This window comes from Arctopsyche grandis, chromosome 8, assembly GCF_051622035.1.
Source record: "Arctopsyche grandis isolate Sample6627 chromosome 8, ASM5162203v2, whole genome shotgun sequence".
In the NCBI taxonomy this organism is placed as follows: Eukaryota; Metazoa; Arthropoda; class Insecta; order Trichoptera; family Hydropsychidae; genus Arctopsyche; species Arctopsyche grandis.
Genome location: NC_135362.1, coordinates 3,540,585 through 3,562,345, shown reverse-complemented (window position 1 = coordinate 3,562,345; position 21,761 = coordinate 3,540,585). Strand labels below are relative to the sequence as shown.

Here is a 21,761-nt window from a genome sequence, read left to right as displayed (position 1 = left end):
AATAACATTAAATAAAATTAAAATCATTGATTTTAAACAATATCCCGTGCCTCAAACCTATCAATTTATCTCGCTAAAAATTTCAAAATAGTAGGTTTTATCTTTTTTGAGAATAGTTTTGATATTTTTAAAAAAAATAAACATACAGTATTTACATATTTAAGTTTATTTGGTTCGATTATCATAAGTTTTGACTGATTAACGAGTGTTTCAAGTCGCCAAAAATTCCCATACAAAACACGCCACATTATGTAGGTGTGGGTGTTTGTATGGGGGAATATTTATTTCAGAAAATCGTTATTATTTTGAAAATAAAAGTTGCTGAAAGCTTCAATTGAGTATATGTCTTTAATCTGACTACAAAAAATTAGTGTAAAAAATATTAACGTTAGAAAATGTGTGGAGGCCAAAACGACCATTTTTAAAGTAAACATGACATTTTGCGCATACTTATATTTCATAAAAATGGTAAATTTTCCGGCTATTTTTTGTATTAAAATTAAAGGTGTATACTCGAGGAAGCTCTCAGTGACTTGAATTTTTCAAATAATCACGGGAACATGAAAAAAATGACGGTTTTCTGAAAATAACGCTTCTATACAACACACTCATTCGACGACTTTAATCAGTCGAAACTTATCATTATCAATAGGTGAATATTGAGCATTTATTTTTTTTAAACAATAAAAATATCGAAAATATTCTACATAGATGTATAAAAAAACCTAATTTTTTTTTTAATTTTTGGCGAGATAACTCGATTGCAGTCACAGGACATTGTTCAAAAAAATCAATGATTTTTTTTTATGTAAACAGCAAAAGATTTAACGAATATCCAAAATTCGCGTCTTTTGCTCCGGCCTAATGTTTATGTGTCGAGCTTAGCATATTCTACAAATTACATATGTAGCTACCAGACAACTTTTTGTGAGCACTGAGCAGTGCAAAGCGAAAGGTAGTTATCTGAACCATTCCAGGTCAAGATTTAAAAATGAATATGCAATATGATGTGTAGATTCAAAACTATAACTCTCCCTTGTAAAGAATAGTTTCTAGTGGGTCTATATTGTTCGACCAATTTTAATCTTAAGCTACATATTATATGTATACTAATGGTTTGAGTCAAGCTTTTAGCCAGTGTCATGAAGTTAAAAATCAAATAGACTATACAGGTTAACTGTACAGTTTTTTCAGAGGATTTTGAACTTTGGCTTTCGAACAGTTTTAGGTGAAAAATGTCAGTTTGAATATTTTAAAATTATTGAAGCGACACTAGCGCCCCCATAGTACGATAGAGGGTGGCGCTGGTAAGCCTATAAAAGCGTGCCGTCATCTGTAAGTAATGCTTTATTTGTATCGGGGATGGAACCCCTCTGGATTCCGGAACCCAGGATGAGTTCACCCCACCTCCCATCCTCGCTTTATAGTTTTTTTCTTATATGAAGACTAATCCTTGCATATAAACATTGGATTTTTATATAAAATATAAATTTTCGGATGCATGCTAGCCAGTAGGCGAGAGGTAGGGGCTGGGAGGAAACTTTAGAATTAAAAAGATCCCGGGATAAGCGTGGGATAATCGCGTGTTATTTGCTGTGTGTTTCTCTTTCGGATCTAATGTGGCTCCCCTACACATTTAAGTCCATCACTCACGTGCGAGAGCTTTTCCTCGAGAGCCATTATTTGCACTCCCGCACAATGTGACAGACTTGTTTGACATTTTAATGCCTCGACAAGGAAGTGAAGGGAAAGGGAGGTGTTATATTTACTCGTTGTAATTGTTTGAAATTAAATTTCTTATGATAAATGTTGAAAAATATTACTAAAAGCTGTATTTTTCGGTTTTGATGTTGCGTCTCTTTCGCGCGCATTATTCTGCCGGTCGAGTGTTAGAACGAGAGGCGAACAATTGTATATTCGCCCTGTTGCGAATTAGCCGCTTGGCCGAGTGGTGTAAGTATTCAATTATGTCCACAAATGGCTCGAGATAATCTGCAAACCTCGACTTGTGCATCAAACAACGCATTCTCAACCATTTACCTAATATACATCTTACATATGTTATACAAATGTTCACATAGAAGTGTTTTTTAATTGAAACAATAAATAAATTAATCATAATTTCAGTTGTAGCTGTTTTTTCAGTATAGATGTAACATTAGAGGTAGTTTGCAACGTATGTAAGGTCTTTACATTAGGCGAGTTTAGGTGGACATAAAATCTATCGGATATTTTCGTAAACTTTCTGTCTTCAATTTCACACACTTCCGGTCTGCGAGAACGTTCTTCACGTTTCGTTAAAGCACTATATCCGTTTTGATCGATGACGTAATACGCAATTTTCCGGCAGGTTGCAAGCAATTGGAGGACCATCGGAAAACTACATACGTACAAAGAATGACGCGCAGACGAATTAATCCAGATGGTCGCTGCAGGCGATTACTTCCGGTTTTTTGAACAACGTGGCAAGATTCTCAAATATTCACCATTTTGAAAAAAACCATCAATATCTTATAAATGTAAATAAAACGAGTTAAAAAGAAGCGCCAATTATAGTGATTGAAAATACGATTGCAATTAGTATATCTGAGCATAATGTTTTAATAACATTTGTATATATTTTTATTGACAAATAATGATTTATTTTGAAATGTGTAGTATTGTGAGGATATGTAGAATGCTTTGGATATAAATTTTGAAAAAAATTATATACATATAATTTGATAAATGCATTGAAAGTTTGAGTTCAAAAGTGGTGTAAGTAGGATTATATAATTTGACTTAATTTCGATGGTGCTTAACCCTTTCAATGCTGACCAACGCCGATTGGCGTTTTGCCAACAATCCAATGAGCTTGAAATACATCGATTCGCGTTATTTTTTGAGTATGTAAAAAATAAACAAGAAATCTACGCGCCAAGCCTTTCCAGGTAGCATAGAAAAAAATTGCATTGAACATGGGTCGTGTAATCCGTGTCAATGTTTATAAAGACTAGTTTACACTGGAAATTCTTGATGGAATTCACTAACTGTTGAGTATTTTAGATTGTGGCTTGGCATTTAGATTGTGAGCATTACATTTTAACAACAATGAAGAAGATGAAACTAGTTTTGGAAGAATACATTCATTAATAGACTTCTTTTGTTTATTTTATATTGTTGCAAGATATATAAGAGAGTCTAAACACACCTTTACAAAACTCGAAATCCGCGGTGGTTGTTATCTAAGGTTTGTTTGGTTTAGCTACAATTTTTATACCGGCTCTCTATTGGATTTCTAAATAATTATAATTGGAAATGTTGGTGAAATTTTCAGTGCGGCGGGCTTTCAATAGAAAAGACGTCAGGACTCAATGGTTTAATAGTCATTTTTAGCTGATATAATCTATTGAAATTCCGCAAAATTATAGTATATACGTTTTTAAATAGTTTTGCATCGAAAAATTGTTTGTTTTCGTGCCTGTACAGAGATGTAGTCGAAAATTCGAGAGGGAAGTGTGGGAGGGCATCGGTCCGTGGATAATCTGACACGAGATGGGCGGCGGCAGGGAGCGCCTGCTGCTGACGCCTGGATCGATAAATGTCAAATGTCGGCATACAACACTGGCCCTTAATGGATTTCCGAACTGATATTTGGCGAAAAATTGACACAAATCGGATGCCTTACCTGTTTTCACTTGGTATTTGAGCGTAGTGGCACAATCTTGGACCAGCTGTTGCAGCGGGAAACCGCGCTCTGGAAGCTCCAGATCGAGAAGCCTCTTCATCTCTTCTGGATGGTGGAATTCCAAGATCTAAATGAATCAAAATTTAGTAAAAGAAATATCTATGTATTTTATATAAAAGCTATTTTTTCATGCGTGGAAAAACCATTACCTTTTCATTTCTGTCGTTTGTGTTCTTGACGAATTCGATTAGTACTTCCATGATTTTCATAAGGAACTCTTTGGTTGGTGGAAAACTTTCTTCACTCATCGGTAGAATTTCTGAAATGCAATTAAACAAAATGAAATGAAATATAAACATTTTGCATGTATAAATGTACCATATTAATCATATTGGTCGTTGTGTTTTAAATATTTTATATATATGTAATATGTACTGTTTATATTGTGCGCCAGTTTTATACTTGTGAGTATATTTTAAAAATATTGCCGTTATTTATTTTACCCTAACAGAAGGTAATTCAAATAAATCCAGCCCGACTCTTTCACTTAGGGATAATTTACGACAGGGATTTTATACAAATTTTCATTTATATACACCCTCCACGATCGATGGTTTGTGGTTCGAATACTTTCACGCACTTCTATGTATTTGAATATTAAATAAATTCAGAATATAGTATATAATTATTTATTTTTATTTTTGTAACATAAAGAAGATGATTTGATGAATATATGAGTATTTTTATATTATTTTTTTATCTCACATTTTCCCGGGAAAAAGCCTTCAATCAAGATTACCTTTCGGTATTCGCTCATATAAAGTACGTAATGGTGAAAAAAGTACCTTCTATAGCCAAACCATATTTCAACTTTTCTCCCTTTCGTATTCTATTATCTACGCCGACTGCAGACATTCTCAATATTTAACATACGTTTTTTTAATTTTTTTTTTCAATACGAAGATAAATTCAGGACATTTCACAATAGTTTTGCGTCATAAATTAATGTGAATACATTTTTAATATCATATTTGAAATTTGGCATAAATAAATATGTAGAAATGGTATTTAAAAGGAAAAGGTTTTTTCGCACTGATTCTTTTGCTTGTTTGTTTATCGATGTGCGCCACAGTTTGAGCGCTAATGTTGGGGGATTTCCTCGCGAATCCCCTTTTTGTCAGTTGAAATAAGATACCAAATCTTTGAGGATTTCCCCGTCTGATATAAACGCCATCGTCTTAAGCCAGGGAATCCTCAGGGAAACAAACTGCATCATTGGACCGGGGCTATGTGAAATAAAAAGGAAACCACTCCATACATTTTTCATTTGTGGTAAAGCTCGGTATTTAGCGGTCGATCGTTAATTTTCCCGCTTTAAAAACCCATTTAACATGTCGAAGACTTTTATTTTATATAATGATAAATTTTGAATGCGTCTGATGAACGTATAGGGTGTACTCGATGTTTTAAGTGTAGGCATGCACGCTAGGAGCACACGTCAGGGATTAAATGTTGGCGTTTGTAATCCGTTTGATGATGATGAGGGAGAATGCCAAGAGACGAGTGTTAAGCTGCTCACTTAGATCAATATAATTCAGTAGTGGGGTCTTGAGCTGTTATTAGCTTTAAAAAATACATTTTCTCCAATTAGACGCATGAGAACAACTTCAGACTCAAAAAGTACTGTTTTTATATACAACTAATTTTTATTATATAAAAATTGTGTTATAAACAAAAGTATGAATACGTTTCAGAGACAACTATGTATAATTTTTTTGATAAATTGGCATTTTTGCAGCAATTTTTTTATAAATCGCCGGATTTCAAGATACTGTAAACTCGAATTCTGCGAGAAATAGGAAAGGGTGGTCAATTTGTTGGAACCGTTTAAATTAAATCAGATAAATTGGCAAACTCTGTTAGGAAATGATCGACTTTGGAGTCACATATCATTACATATATCAAAGGTATCGTGGTATTTATAAGATGTATTTGTATATGAATATGTATATAATATAATATATAAGATGTATTTGGAGTCACATATCGTTACATATATCAAAGGTATCGTAGTATTTATAAGATGTATTTGTATATACATATATAATATGTATTTGGAGTCACATATCGTTATATATATCAAAGTCTGGCCAGCAGCACAGCCAAGGATTTAACCAGTGACTATATAATTGAAAGGATTACACGCTAACCATCAAACTATGCTGCTGGTTACTTTATTTTATCATCCACTATATATTTATGTATGTATTTATTTATTTACAAATTAGCTACAGTGACATTAAGACATATAAGCATAAAACAAATACTATATATAAGAAAATTAACAAGACATCTACATATGTTATAGATAATAAATTTTTGAAATCATATTCAAATAGTGGTGACATAGTGGTTAGGATGGTTTTTGCCAATTTGATGGAGGAACCGCTTCAGCAATGAAATCAGATAAATTGGCAAACTCTGATAGGAAACGATCGAGTTGGAGTTACAAATATCCAAGTCTGACCAGCAGCATTAAAGATTATACTCAGAATAAAATCTTTTCAATTGCAGTGAGTTCACGGGATCGACCACCAAGCCATGCTGCTGCTCGGTGGTATGTACATATGTACATATATGTATATGTATGTATAAAGATGAATGTTATTGTATACGCTATGTAAATCTACAGTTTTAACTTAGAACTACTAAATTTTGTACCTATTTTATGCTTAATTGATATATTATTATAGTCTGGTATATACAGACCGTAGACAGTTTTTGGAAAGGGTCGAATCATGAGGTCAGGGGTTCCATATACATACATATGTACATATCAGTGGCGTGCGGTTGAAATTTATCTGTTTCCATCGCACAATTTTATTTAAATTTGCTCGAATAGGATACAAGAGGATGCTGTGACGTCATACCGCATCCTTTTGCATCCTACTCTCGCACACCTAAGTATAGCTGTTCGTTAGAAACAGAGAAATTTCCACCGCACGCCACCGGACTACATACATATATATGTAGGTAAATATTTAAAAAAAAATATTTTTTCAGAAGTAATTTTTTTTTGAAAAATCGATAGGTAGATTTTTTTTATTATTTATTTGCTAATTTCCCAAAAGTACAGCATTTCAACCTACTATTTTTTCAAAATATCCAATTCGATAATAGTCATTCATCAGGCTTATCAAAAACTTATGTTTGTTTGTATGTACATATGTTTGTCTTTTCGCTGTGCAAATCAATAAACCACCAAATATGGCATACTATATTAACCGTAGACGAATTTCGGACTTAGTTGGAGCCTTTTTGAAGATTTTTTTTTTAATTTAACCCAACTGAGCAACGCCATGCAAAGTCAGCTAGTGACGTGAAATGATGTGAACTTTAAAATTCCTTATGTTAAATAGCTAAAAATTCAATGAATTCCTATTCAAATCAATTATGATTCATTTAATAAATAATACACCCAATACGTGTTCAATAGTAAGTTTCTACATATTAATTAAATAATTAAAAATACCAATCAAAATTCCATCGACTGTTATATGGCAAGCATTATTTACAGCTAACCTCCCCCCATCTTTTATAGTGTTTTTAGTGTTTATTCTGAGATAAAAAACCGGCGAATTCCCCGTTGGGTATTTACGCTAGTCTACCTCATCCCTCTGTACATTCCCCATACCCACATTGCCTACCCCGATAGTGTTTGGGGTCGTAGCGCATTCCGGGGCACTCTTGGAATCAATTAATTCTCCCTAAGCCGATGCGGGGGCTCCACCCCGCCGCAATAGCTGGCTTAAGCGGCCCCGCAAGCCCTATTTGGGGGCCATGAGGGCTGGGGGGGAGCTCCAGGGGGAGGGGCGCGTGCCCCATTTGGCGCTAATTTGCGTGTTCTAGTCAAAGTGGACTGTATCGATTCAGTTACATCATGCAAATTTCCCGACACCGTTGACACACTTATTCAAACTGTGATTGATCCATTGTAGATAACGTTCCGACAAATATTTAAATAATGAAAATCATATATTGTAGTAGCAATATTCTGTGTGTCTGTGTGAGATAGTCGTTTCGATTAGACATACATACATATGTACGTCACATTTAAAACACTGCCAACAAGACGTGCGAATATAATACGAACATAATTACAGATCAACAAAAACTTCTATATTTATTTTATTTTACATAGATATATACCAAGAAGGCAGAAAGACCCTAATGTGCCTTTCTGAACAATTAATTACAAACAATGCAGCATTTTATTAGCAACATAAATCACTGTATTTCGAGAAGCTGAAGAACACGAAATAACAATTAATTAATTAATTAATTAAATAATTAATCCATTACGACAGCTATGGATTTAGATTTGGACATAATTTTTACAAATGGGACATATGTACATATTATAAATAGAGAAGATTTGAGACAACTGGAATGATGTTTTTTTTTTAACTACATATATACATATATATATATATGTATATATATATATATATATACATATATATTGTTTGCTGCCAATGTCCCCCCTAGGGCATTAAGTCTCTGAGCATTTATCGCCATCTATTGAAAATGTATTTAATTAATTAATTCTTTAATTAATTGTTCTATTGGTATTTTATATTGTTTATATGTAGGTAGTTTTTACGATTTTTTTTTCATATTAAACAATTAAATAGAAATATTAAATTAAAAGGTATTTGAAAAAAATACGACCGCGTGCAAATCGAACATAGGACCGACATATACATATATGTAGATATTTTTTTTAATTAATAGCTTAATATGCCATAGCCCATGCGATGATATTTCATCGGGCACAACACTAGTAAGAATACAAATATAATGAATAAAAAGTTTTTAATTTATTTATATATAAGATGAACAAATAAATTACATTATATTCGTTCTTGTAAATATGAAACATTAATTAATATGTGCTTGGTACACATCATCCTTTGAAGGGTGTACCTGCAGCCCGCACAGTCTTTATCGGATGGCTCATATTCCAAGAGTTATCCGACTTCTCAATGAAATCGTTGCTGCTGAAACTGAATGTGATATTTTCCACCTCAGCGAGTGTAGGTTATTAGAGATTATTTAAGCCTATTTGTTTGGTAGCCTGCGCTCATAATTATTTTCTGAATTGGATGAGATGTTTAATTAAATTTTGATATTTTCTCTTCTATACGGGCCTCGCAGGAATGTTTTGTATTCATGGCTAGTTTTACAAATCTTTTTATTTTCAACTATTATTAAATTTTTTGTGACTTCTTCTATTATTTAACATATGTATGTACTTATTATTGTTTGAACTTTTTCTGTTATTGTATTTTTTATGTATTATATGCATATTTTTCTGTATAATTATACATTTTTTCTGTTATATTTTCAACTATTATGGCGCATTAGGAATTCCTGTAAAATAAAATTTGACTAACGATGATGATGTTTTATATAGACGATGTGTGAAATAAATTACATAAATGTAATATATTTTTTGCTGCTACTGAAAGCTACTGACATATTAGGTTGCTTAGTTGCTTGTAGTCCACCCTGTATTACAAATATTAAAACTTTTACAGTTTTACAGTTATATTTTTATAAATTAAATATCAAATTTAACCAATCCTTTTCTTGAAGTTTGATATATGTATGTACATATGTAAAATAAAAGTCGCTAATTTTCATAAATGGTTACATTTCTATAAGTATTAATTCGATTGAATATATGTACTATGAATACGACTATGAAGAATATTTTTGGAAAATTCAACTATGCATACCTATGTATGTTTGTATGTATGCACATTCAAAGTATACGCTTTAACACTCTTATATTATAAATATTCAAAATATCGCACTGATAGGGTCCAAATCAGGTAAAAGTATGAAATCTGAGTCACAAAATGGCCGCCAAATTTATCGTCGATGACTTATTCGACCTTCGCACCAGAACTGTGTATGTTGTATGTAAATTGTCTACTTACAGTCTATGCATACAATGTTATTATGAAGTTTGATTGATGGAGGTCAATATTTTCAAAGCGCAGATAAAATCTGGTAGTGACAGTGTTTGCACAGTCATCGAACGACTAAGCAGTAACAAAGTGTCCACTCGTAGATAACTAAAAATGTCATCGACAACGACATGCCGTCGATGACGCACTCGTTGTGGAAAAAGTCTGAAAGTATCGCACAATGCTTGTACGTATAAAAGTCTGCAATAGAGTAGGGAACGTGGAATAGTGTCGCTATCTCCGAGGGCGACTTCCGGTGTCGGAAACGGAAACGCGTGGCGAAGCTTCGGTGCCGGAAATGTATCGCGGTGGAGATTATGCGCGAAATCGGAGGGAAAATTTGGCCATTATAAAGCCCCGCTTTGGGGCATGATTCAATTTGCGTAAAGTATCAAAGCCGTTGCCTTTTTACGGCTTTAAAAAATCTTGTGAAAACATAATCTCTAGATACTTCATATGTATACATACATATGCGTACGTAAAATTACTCATTTTATGAAGTTATGAAAAAAATGCTTAGTTCATGAACGGAGCGTTGTTTTTTTCATGAATTTATCAAAATATCTGCCCATTTCATGAAATATGCAGGTTATTATTGTCTTGCTCATTAAATGAAATGAGCAAAGGAGATAGTGATTTTTTTTCGAAATTTGTATGTCAAAAAAATTTCATTATGTGAAAAACGCGTTCATTATAATTAATCAAAAAAAATATCATAATTAATAAAAACAATTGGTGAATCCCACTCTTTACTGTATACCTCTATATATACTTTATATTACTATTATAGTAAGAACCAATTTTTAATTTTTTTGCCAACGTATAAAATGTTTAGTAATATAAATAATAGTGATTTTAATAATATAAAAATTAAAAAAATCACTAAAATTGACGTGTAACGAGATTAATTGGTAATTAAATAGGTTTAAATAAAAAGTAAGTACATTAATAGTAGGTACATACATATATGTACATATGTGTATGAATTTCATAAACAAATAAATCAAGGAGAAAAATGGGAATAAGTACTACTTCCGGTTCAGGTAAAAATATTAGGGTATAAAATTTATAATTTCTATTAATGTACGTAAAAAAATCCAGTCTGATTCGGTTAGCGGTTAGCGGTTAAAGAAAACTCCTATAAAGGGAGGTACCATTTCCGGTCAACTAAAAAAATTGAAAAAAATTTACGTCGTATCGTTAAGAGGGCTGTACACCCGAAACCTTAATTTTGTTACCGTTCCTTTCTTCGATATATATATTGAGTGTATGTATATATTGAGTGAATGCGACAATATATATCAATATATATATATTGAGTGAATGCGACAGTTGCGCTTCGACCAGATAAAACGTGTTTTAAATTGACAAAATCGAGGTTTCGTATTCTACTATTTTATTCTCCAAAACTGGACCAATTTTTAAAAAAATTTCATAATCGGTATGAGAAAGATATTTTCTGTGCATCTATCGGCGTATTTTTTTTTTAAATCGACCGTTAAATAAGCACGCTAGACTCTTTTCGTGGGTGTAAAAAAGAGGCGATTTTATAGATGTTTGGCGGCTCCTAGCTCCTATAAAAAATAATTAATCAAAAAAATAAAACGATAGATGCACCCCAATGGTGGATATCCATAGAATATTAAAAAATAATTTCTCTAGTGCCATAATTGAGGTAGGGAGAAGTATAGTACGTTTGTATGGACGAGGCGCTGCTGTCCAGCCCTCTTAAGAATTTCAGTTAACGATACTAAATTTCAGTTCGATAGGACGAACGGTGTTCAGACAAACCCCAAAATACACAGACACACACACACACAAATTTTTTCCAAATCATGAAAACGTGATCAGTGAACGATTCTGAATTCGAATCAGTCAAAATCTCAAGTTCGAATTTTCGCATGATCACAAAACTTCATCTATTGGTACTACGTACAAACATAGATAAAGTAAAAATCTGTCTGATTCGTTGAGCGGCTTGGGAGATAATTAAATCCAAAAACCTAATGAATTCGTTTCTACATAGATATGTTTGTTTGTTCTAATTTTAATTTTACAAAGTTTTAATTTTAGGATCAACATATTTGGTATTTGGACCAGTTCTTTTTATAGTTTTTGGTTTTATTCAGTCTTGCACTTACTTAGTCCGATCTTACCACTACCAACGTTCTATGATATCATTCTCAACTCGGTAATTTAAGAATAAAATGCAAGCACTCTTCTGTGAAAATATGTAGGAAAGGTTTAGCCTTGTAGAATGTAAGGGGAATAAATACACAACAAGTCGTGCTTTATGCGAAAGAGCGAAAGTGGCGCCCCCTTTGCTTTGGTCCACGTCCTGGTGTTATTCGAACGTCACAATGGGAAGACGACATATGTTCGCCGCTGTAATTCCGAACCCCCTTCTGTTTGGCAGGGAGAGGGGAAAAGCGGGGGACAATGGGAAAGTTTTGGACACAGATTTTCAATCTGGCAACCCTCCTCTGACTCGCGCGACAAAAGGCCGCCATGTTACTTCCGGTCGGATGGACGCGCTCCAATTTCAAATATTGACGAAAAACGGCACCGAGTCTTAAAACAACGGCCATTGTCTTGCTTTCAAAAGTCTTCAGAAGAGACGAAGACAAAATCCAAATGCATAGAATAAAAGGAGTGCCTTATGGTATTCATTTCGGTCTTATATATTTTATTTTTAACATATTAGCCACAATGACATTATAGAGAGCTCCAGTGTGACACTGTGACCAGTCATACAATCATAATTATAATCTTAATCATAATAATAAAAACTCGTTATATCTTGATGAAAAAATCATTAACGTTTATAATTGACTAGCTGAACTCGGTATTCGTTGCAATGCCACAATAATGCATGCAATTCCCATTCCCGTTGCGTTCCCGTTCCCGTAGCGTTCCCGTTTCCATTCCAGTTTGGATGGTTGGTGCCAAGTGATGGTTGAAGCTCAACTAACGTCTCTTAAAAGCGGTGTTGTCATAAACCAACTTGACTACACATTTGAACACATTTTCTTGACTACACAATGGCGCTTTAAACTTTCGCGTCGGTAAAATCGTAATTACGAATATTATTATTAAGAGGTTTTTTTCCGTTTTTTTTTCACAGTAAGCTTCCCGGACATGCATACAACAAATCCTGAAAGTTTCATCGTAATCGGTTGAGTGGTTTAGGAACCTATACGAGACAGACAGACAATTTAATTTTATATTTATAATTGATAAAATCAACTACTGGCGTTGCTCAACAATCACTCAACCAGTTTAGCACAGTTTACATTGAAGAGATCAATTTCACCAGCGACCCGGTTGAGCAGATATATCGCTCTTGATATTGGAGATGTTGCCAACATATTTGTGCGAGCCACAGGAGGAGCAAGCAAATAACGATTCTTCAGAACTTACCCTGAACTTACTAGGTGCATACAACTTAAATTCATTAAAAACCTGAGGATTGTGTACTATCCCATTTAAGTGCTTTTTTAGAAACATAACACGACGAGACTCCAATGAGTTGAAGCCTAACGCCCAAATAGGGAATATGTATATGTAGCAGTGGTGTGCCATGAAATTCTCCCCGTTTTTGTCGCACAGCCTTAATTACGTGTGCGCGAGTACGATACAAGGGGAACAGATGACGTCATACCGAGTCCCCTTGTATCCTGCTCGCGCACACGTAAGTAAGGCTGTGTGTTTAAACAGAGATAATTTCACCGTACGCCACTGATATGTAGGTTCAGAGAAACATATTCAGTGGGTCTATTTTAAACATATTCATGCCCGTTTTCAAGCCGGGTCTATTTCAATACAATTTTTCGTGAAGAAAACTCACATTTTAATAGTCGAATATGAGTAAAAGCAAATGTAATCGATTCAATATATGAAATTCCGAAATACATTGAACGGTTTCCAGAGAGAAATATCTTTATTTAAGTTTAAAAGTGCTACTCCGGTTGAGAATACAATCTTATAAAATTTATCATTTTTATTCTATACGCGTATTTTAATACAGGTACACAGAGTGTTACGCGGTACGTGTTTTTTTTAATAATTACAAAAAAAAAATCTGGTATACCTAGTCTGTACCATCTTACCTAAAACTCACCCCTTGGAGAGTGTTTTCGGTGATATTTGATCTTTGTATTGACATATTTGACAGTGATCGATAACGAGAAGAAACATTTCGAAATAATAAGATCGAACGAATTAGCAATAATATGAAGAAACGTCCGTTACAGCTGTCTACCTAGACGTGCCGTGCCTTACTTTTGAGTTCTTAACATTAAATCGTTGACTTTAACCTTTTCCACTTTCTTTATTTAATAAAATATAAATATTTAAAATGTATTATGAGCATTTATAATATAAGAATTTTTAATTGATTTTTGAGATTTTTTTTCTAGTATGCTGTATAGACGATTATTAAAATTAGAAAGTACTATAAATACCAAAAAAACAAATGATGTGCAAAATAAATAATGATTACTAGATCAGTAGCTATTGGAATAGACTTATTCTGAACAGTAATAAAAAGCGGTTAAGGAATTAATTAAATCCAAAGAAATATGAAAAGAAGATACCTATAAGGAGAGGTATCATTTACTATTAAATTTCATCATTTCGTTGACTGATACTTTAAAGTTTCAGTGTTATAAGATCGACAAGTTCGAATTAGCTCCAAATTATTAAGACCGTTTGAAAATGTGATCATTGATCGATTGCCAGTTAAAATCAGTCATTAAAAAATTAAAAAAACTTCATATATTGATACTACGTACATACATATATATACAGATTTCGTATATATGACATTACAAAGCCGTCAAAATTGTATCCAAATTGGACACCGAGTGTAGTATAATAGAAAAAATTAGCATCTGGGTTGTCAACCGCTGTCGCGTATGCAAAAAAGGGGTCGCAGAGTCGGGTCATGTTTTCATCAGCTCGAGCGACCCTCCAGTGTGATTGTAGTCGGTTCCATTGTTTCCCGAAGTCGGACAATGGGATCAGAGACGGTACAAGAGTTGCGTTTCTCTCGGACGGCTGCTGATGACTTTCCAAAGTCATTAATTAATCTCGGGCTTTGAATGAGTGACGGGACTTTTCCCCGAGTTCGTGCTTTCGGGCCATGCTTTGTATCGTGGAAATACGTATGTATAATATGGTGTCGATAATTGTATTACAGCCTTCGTGGGTCACGTTTTAGGGGTTCTGATTCGATTTGGGGTTTTGACTGGTCGCTGATTGTGCGATTCATATGTGGTATTCAATATTGCACGTGATTGTTTGCTATTTTGGATGGTGTACGTGTGGTAAATTTGAAGCATTGCGTTGGTGATATGCTGTGGTTTGGATGAGGGATGAGTTTGTTTGATTATATATATAATATATATATGTATGTATATGGAATTTTACGATATATAGATATACTTGGAATGTTGCATTAGCAAACATAATGTTAATTTTAAATATTGTATGTTTTTTTAATTATTTTATGAAGGATTTTAAAAATTTTCATCAGTTGAAAGTGGTATATTTGCATTAAATATTTAAAATTGTAACCTTTCCTTATATGTATTATAGAAATAACGCGTTTCATTCGAATTATCATAGCAAAAATATTAACCTTTACAACTCTATAGGCCGGTCCCGTTGGCCTGAGTAATTTTGATCGGCAGCGCTGAAGGCCAGAATATTTGACCCAGCACAATACTGTTATAATACTTGAACGATTAATAACAAGTCATCGAAAATTTAGAAGAATATGTATGTATTATTTATTTTATTATATTTATAAGTAGAGAACGAAGTAATATTAGTGTAATGTATAAAAATTAGTATTTCCAATACGCATTATTGTAGAAAACGTTGGTAGAAGTATTTTTATGTATATATGAATAATTTGAATGTGTATTTTGGTCATTATGAAATGTAAATTAATAAATCTTACCATCATATTTGAGCTGGGCAGTCCTGGGTGACAGTTGATAACCTCCTGACGGACCGGAACCAGATCCAAAGGACGACATTCTATCTGCCTGTGAATTAAAATAGAAATTATTTTATGTTCAAAAATATTTATTCAAATTATATTTATTGATTCAATATAATAATGATGTAACGATGGTCAACTAATCATCACATTTTTACATCGAAAGTCTACAAAATTACAATGAAAATAAAATTTAAACGTCATCCGTCGCTTAGCGCGTGCACCCACGAAACTTTCACATCAGTATATTACATATTAAAATTTCCAATGAACAATTTTCTGACGCGCTGAACGAGGGACGCGCACTATTTAGAAATTTTGTTGTAAAACGAAACCAACCAGTTGTAAATTATCAGCGAAATTTTTACAGTACTGCACAAAAAAGTCCCAACTGAACTTTGCTGACATTCCTCGACTTTCAGAAATTCAATTTTAATATTTAAATGTTTCTTTCGCACGCTGTGTACTTTTTCATATATTATTTATTAAATGTGTGGCGCACTTTGTGTACCACTGCAGCAAATGAAAAACAAAAATAAACAATGATGTATTAATTTTATTTTATATATTATAAATTTTTGGATCGTGTGTAATTTTAACAAAATTTTTTAATCAAAAACATTCACTATTTTTAATAACTTTAAAACAAACTAAAAATAATGTGGCAAACTAAACGAATGATTAACTGAGCGAATTGATAAATAAATACCTTTTATTTATTGCAATTTTCTTGCGAGCAAAATAAAGCCTCCTCGGAGATTCAGTTATTTAAAATATATAGGAATATTTTTAATTATTTTTTTTAAATAAATAGATATATTTTCTTTATCTAAAAAAAAATTGAAAAATTTAGATCGAATTTAAAAAGTATATATTTTATGTATAGGTCTTTGTGTAGGTATGGTTTTTGAATAAAAACGATTTAAAAAATCATAAAATGAATTTAGTTCTGTTACGTAACGGCAATGAGATGAAGTGTAAATGTTAAAATGGCGGCTGTGACGTAACGAGAGCTGAAAAATAAATGGTAAAAAGCATAAACGTGTATGTGTTAGCGAACATATGCGTATTTTATTTATTTAAAATGTAATTTTAAATAAATACTTTTATTTATTTATACATATGTCTGTGTGTGTGTATGTTTAGTGAGCGAGCACAGTAGCGTACCAGGCCGTATCCCGCGAGGGACTGCTCCCGGGTCGTTGCAGAGGGCGTTTCGAGGACTTCAAAAAAGAGCCTCCCTACCCCGGGAGAGACGCGCGCGCCGCCTCTGGAATGGTTCCAGCACAGCCTCCAACCCACCCCTATATAGGCCCCAGTGGCGGCGCGTGGGCGTGCGCGTATACGTGCCACCCCGTTCACGGTTGTATTTCAGAGAGACAGCTGTGCCCTATTTGGTATCTACGTCATAGCCATTTGCCCTGGCTGGGTGTCCGAAATGTACCAGACTGTGTGGAACCGATTTAGAAACACTGGAGTTGAAGAGTAACCGCTTTTTTTGCCGGCGCACTTAATGGCACTTGCGATAAGGCTGGCGCGGCAAAGAAACGGGCACTTATGCAACCTCGATACACTAATAAATTTTACACTTTCACATCGTCAGAAAATATAAAATATATATCATTTAATATTAAAAACTAGCTGAACCCGGCAAGCGTTGCAATGCCACAATAACGCATGCAATTACCGTTCCCGTTCCCATCCCGTTCTCGTTCCCGTTCCCGTTCCCGTTCCCGTTCCCATTTGTCGGAAAAACGCAGGCAGCGAACACATTTGAAATTATTGCGTTGCAATGCCACTCATTCCCATTTTTCCCGTTTCCGTTCTCGTTTTTGGCCGATTTTTTTCACAGTAAGCTTCTCCGACATGCATATAATAAATACTGAAAGTTCCATTGTTCCATCGTACAATAACGCATGCGATTCCCGTTCCCGTTCCCGTTTCTCGATGCGTTCCGATAAGTGAATGTTTCAGTTTCAAATTAATACTTAATAATCAAATTAAATTAAAGTAAAGTATGGGAACGCATACGTGACAGACAGACAAACATTGATTTTTATATATACATATGTAGGATTGTTATGAGTGGTACGTAATGTAAGGTTGGTATGAATGGTACGTAATGTATGGGTTGGCATGCGTGCGCGCAAGTTGGTTACTGACATATACATTTCCTTAACTACACACTGGCGCTTAATTCTTTCGCATCGATAAAATCGTAATTACGAATATTATTATTAAGAGGTTTTTTCCCGTTTTTTTTTTCACATTAATCTTCCCGGACATGCATACAACAAATCCTGAAATTTCCATCGTAATCGGTTCAGTGCTTTAGGAGTCTATTCGAGACAAACAGACATTTTATATACATACATATATAGATATATATATATTTTTTTTAACATGGCTCTGTATTTCTTCGACCATTGTGGCGCATTAAGGACTTTTGTAATGCCACAATGCTCCAAACTTAAACTTAAATAAATAATAAATAGATGTATTTATTATAATGTTTATATATGAGTATTTCGATGTACAAAAATGGTAAAATTTCATTGTAAGTTGAAAGCAAACTCTCATTTAAATGTATGGGAAAACTTTTAATATGATTTTTGGAGTACGTGCCATGTATGTATGTATAATAAAGGTTTTCTCTATAGGATGTTCTAATTTTTTTCATCGAAATATTTTAATCAATATGCCAGTCCTCGCTGCCTGCGGCCGGAATTCCATTAAAATTCCAACAAATTATATAACGCAAATATAAAAAAAATATGTTGGCAAAACTTTGTCTTGACGCGAACACACGATGACATCAATCACGCCACCGAACTCACTCCACGCATCGGTTCATGAAATGTCGTAGGTCAAATTCGGTTAACAAATATGGTCGTTTTGTAGAATCGCGTGGGCCCAGGGCAGGCCAAGCTATCGGCGTGGGTGCCTGGTGGCCTCAATCCGACCCATATAGGACAAGGGTCATGACGCAAGCGCCCCGGGCCCTTAAAAATCCCATCATTGAATAAGATCGGAAAACGGCTTAAACCTTATTAATTACCGGGCCATCCATTCATACTAATCTATAGATGATCCATGAAGTTAATTAGCCATTAATATGGATGCTTCGGCTTCGACGGGAATTGGGTCATGGAAATTTTGGCAAACCGACCAAATCAATGCGAGCTAATGGGAAATTTTGATTTGATTAAAATGTAGATGTTTTATATACATAATATACATATGTTTACTTGAGGTGTGCGTGCATTCGCACGGCACATTTCAGGTATTATTTCCTAACGCATGCGCGCTTTATGTGTTCATGCGTTGTTGTTTATTTTGTACTTGGTTATGTACAGTGTGGTTTTTTTTTATTAGAACAGTGATGTGCGATATTCATGAACAACCGTCTCGTTCTTCGACGAAAGTGTCTCTTAGGCTGTATTAGTTGGGGGGGTGGTGGCCTCATGTTGAGGGCTTTAAGGGTCAAATTCTTTGACCTTTAAAGCGGGCTTAGGCTTAGGCATATAATATATTTAAATAATATATGCCTAGTATTGTGTGTGCTAATTAAGGAAGCGAATTTTAAGTTTGCTTCGTATGCCTCGTCCTTTGTTCTTTCGGTTATATAATTTTTTAAATATAATATGTATGTATATAATATAATACATGTAATGATAATATACGTCGTAGTCAAATTTAATCTGTGCAATTTTCATATAAATATCAGTGTTAAATACTATACAGGAGGGTTTATAAGCATATAATTTTTAATAAGAGACTTACTATATATGTTTGTATGTTCGTGACAGTCAATTTAATAAAAAAAAACAAATGAGTATTCAAATAAATTTATATAAAATAAAAATATTCAAATAAATTTAATAAAATGTTCATAGATTAGTAAGATGTTTAAGCGGTTTTTATTACAAATACCGAGCGTAGCCGGGTAAAACCACTAGTACTATATATATAATATAGTAAGATTTTCAAACACACAGCAACGATATATAATATGTACCAATATATAAAGGTAAGCAGAAACCTTGGCCAAACTTGCAAACTGGCAATTTGTAAGCGTTTCGGGACGCTTTTGAGAGTCTGTTGCTTTTAGAAAATGCACATACATACCTAAGATATACATATGTATACAAAGTATGTATATTATATCTACTTTGGTATAGTAGGTTACGTAACATTGTACGTGTACGCTAGACGGCATTACATAACCCGCACCGAATCAATTCCGTTTCCGATTTGCGTCACAACGTCGACGCATGCGTACAACCAAAGTCGTCTTCAAATGCACATTTACCAGCTGTATACGGTGAAAAATGTGTTTAAATATAGAAGGCGACCTTTTTCGAGTGGCGAATTTATAAATTGGCCTGTCGGAAGTCACTGAAGCGGTACAAATGTTCGGAAATGTCCGTTTAAGAAAGATCAATAGATCAAAGACGCGCCGCGCCGTTTTCAACGGCAAATTTTAATTATTTAAAGTAATTTGATCGGAGTTGTATATATATCAAATTATAGTTTGTATAATCTATATGATATTTGTGTTTAAATATTTTTATTTTATCTATGTACATAGTGACAATAGATGGAGTTGTGTGATCATGCGAAAATTCGAACTCGATATTCTGACTGATTCGAACACAAAATTGATCACTGATCCGTTTTCATGATCTAAGAAATTGTGCGTCTGTGCATTTTGGGGATTTATCGAACTGAAGCTTAGTATCGGTTTCTGAAATGCGAATCGATATGATGTAATTTTTTTTCAAATTTTTAAGTTGACCGGAAATGGTACCTCCCCTTATAGGTGTCCTCTTTTTTTTAAATTTTTGAATTCAATTATCTCCCAAACTGCTAACTAAATCGGAATAATTTTTTTTACATGTAATAGAAACAATAATATCTATAACCTTATATTTTTTAAATATTTTTATCTGAACCGGAAGTAGTAGTTTTACTCTAGAGAATCGAGTTTTTTTATATTTTTCTCAGAAACCATTTAGTTTATTCAACTGAAATTTCATATCTAGAAGTTTAAGCGCAATAGCAAGTTATGGATAAAATTTGGTAAGCATACCTCAACCGGAAGTGGCAGTTTACTCTTGTTCGATTTATCTTCCACTATTTTTATCGACCCTTTTAACATGTGTGATTTTCACGAAAAAACACAGTATAATTAAGTAATATAGTATAATTAAAAATACAGTATAATTAATATAAATAAGTATAATTCTTGTATTAATGTGATGAAAATAAAAAAAAATCACTAAATTTAATAAACCGGAAGTGGGATTTTCTCCTCTTAGAAAGGTCACAAATGTTGTCGCCTGGTTTTATTAAGTGTTTGAATTCAATTATCTCCCAAACCGCTAACCAAGTCAGTCTGATTTTTTTGACATGTAATATAAATTATAAATTTTATACCCTAATATTACTGAAATATTTTTACTTCAACCGGAAGTAGTACTTTTACTCTATAGAATCGAGGTTTTTATGTTTTTCTCAGAAACCTTTTAGTATATTGAACTGAAATTTCATATTTAGAAGTTAAGGCTTAATACTCAGTTATATATAAAATTTGGTAAGCAACCGCCAACCATTACATTTGCTCTCAATTTGTATTGAAAATGCTGTCATAACCGGTATGTGTGAACGTGTATGTCAGTTTCGTTTTCGAAATTTGTTCTTTATTCTTCTTATATTCCTCAGATACATAGATAAAGTCGTTGGTTGGTCGTATATTTATATATAACTTTTGTTGAATTTCCCGAGCGTTTTGGAATATGATCTGACGTCCATACATACTTACAATATAAAGAAATATGTTAGTGATTATATTTTTCACTAAAATTTATTATAAAATGAAAATTTTATAATAAAGTAACGTACGTGTAAGTATTTTATTTTGATTTTTATTCAAAAACAGAAATAGCTTTTGAATGATTTAAAAATGCGTCTTTTGTGATATAAATAGCTCGAAATGAGTTTTATACTTATATACAACAAGGCGTGTCTTTTGGCTAAGGGGGTTATTTTA

The 21,761-nt window shown here is 33.4% G+C and overlaps 1 protein-coding gene across 1 annotated transcript in view; it reads right to left on the bottom strand.

Annotated features, from left to right (window-relative positions):
- The window catches only part of Gad1 (glutamate decarboxylase), a 36,349-nt gene extending 19,450 nt beyond the window's left edge, over positions 1 to 16,899 (bottom strand). Inside the window, exons 1-5 of the mRNA XM_077435891.1 lie at positions 16,830 to 16,899; positions 16,049 to 16,222; positions 15,668 to 15,755; positions 3,877 to 3,986; positions 3,668 to 3,794 (exon numbers count right to left, since the gene is read on the bottom strand). Coding sequence (XP_077292017.1) covers positions 3,668 to 3,794; positions 3,877 to 3,986; positions 15,668 to 15,755; positions 16,049 to 16,117 — 394 coding nt within the window. The 5' untranslated portion in view covers positions 16,118 to 16,222; positions 16,830 to 16,899. The remainder of the gene's footprint in view (positions 1 to 3,667; positions 3,795 to 3,876; positions 3,987 to 15,667; positions 15,756 to 16,048; positions 16,223 to 16,829) is intronic.
- Between the last annotated feature and the right edge of the window lie 4,862 nt (positions 16,900 to 21,761).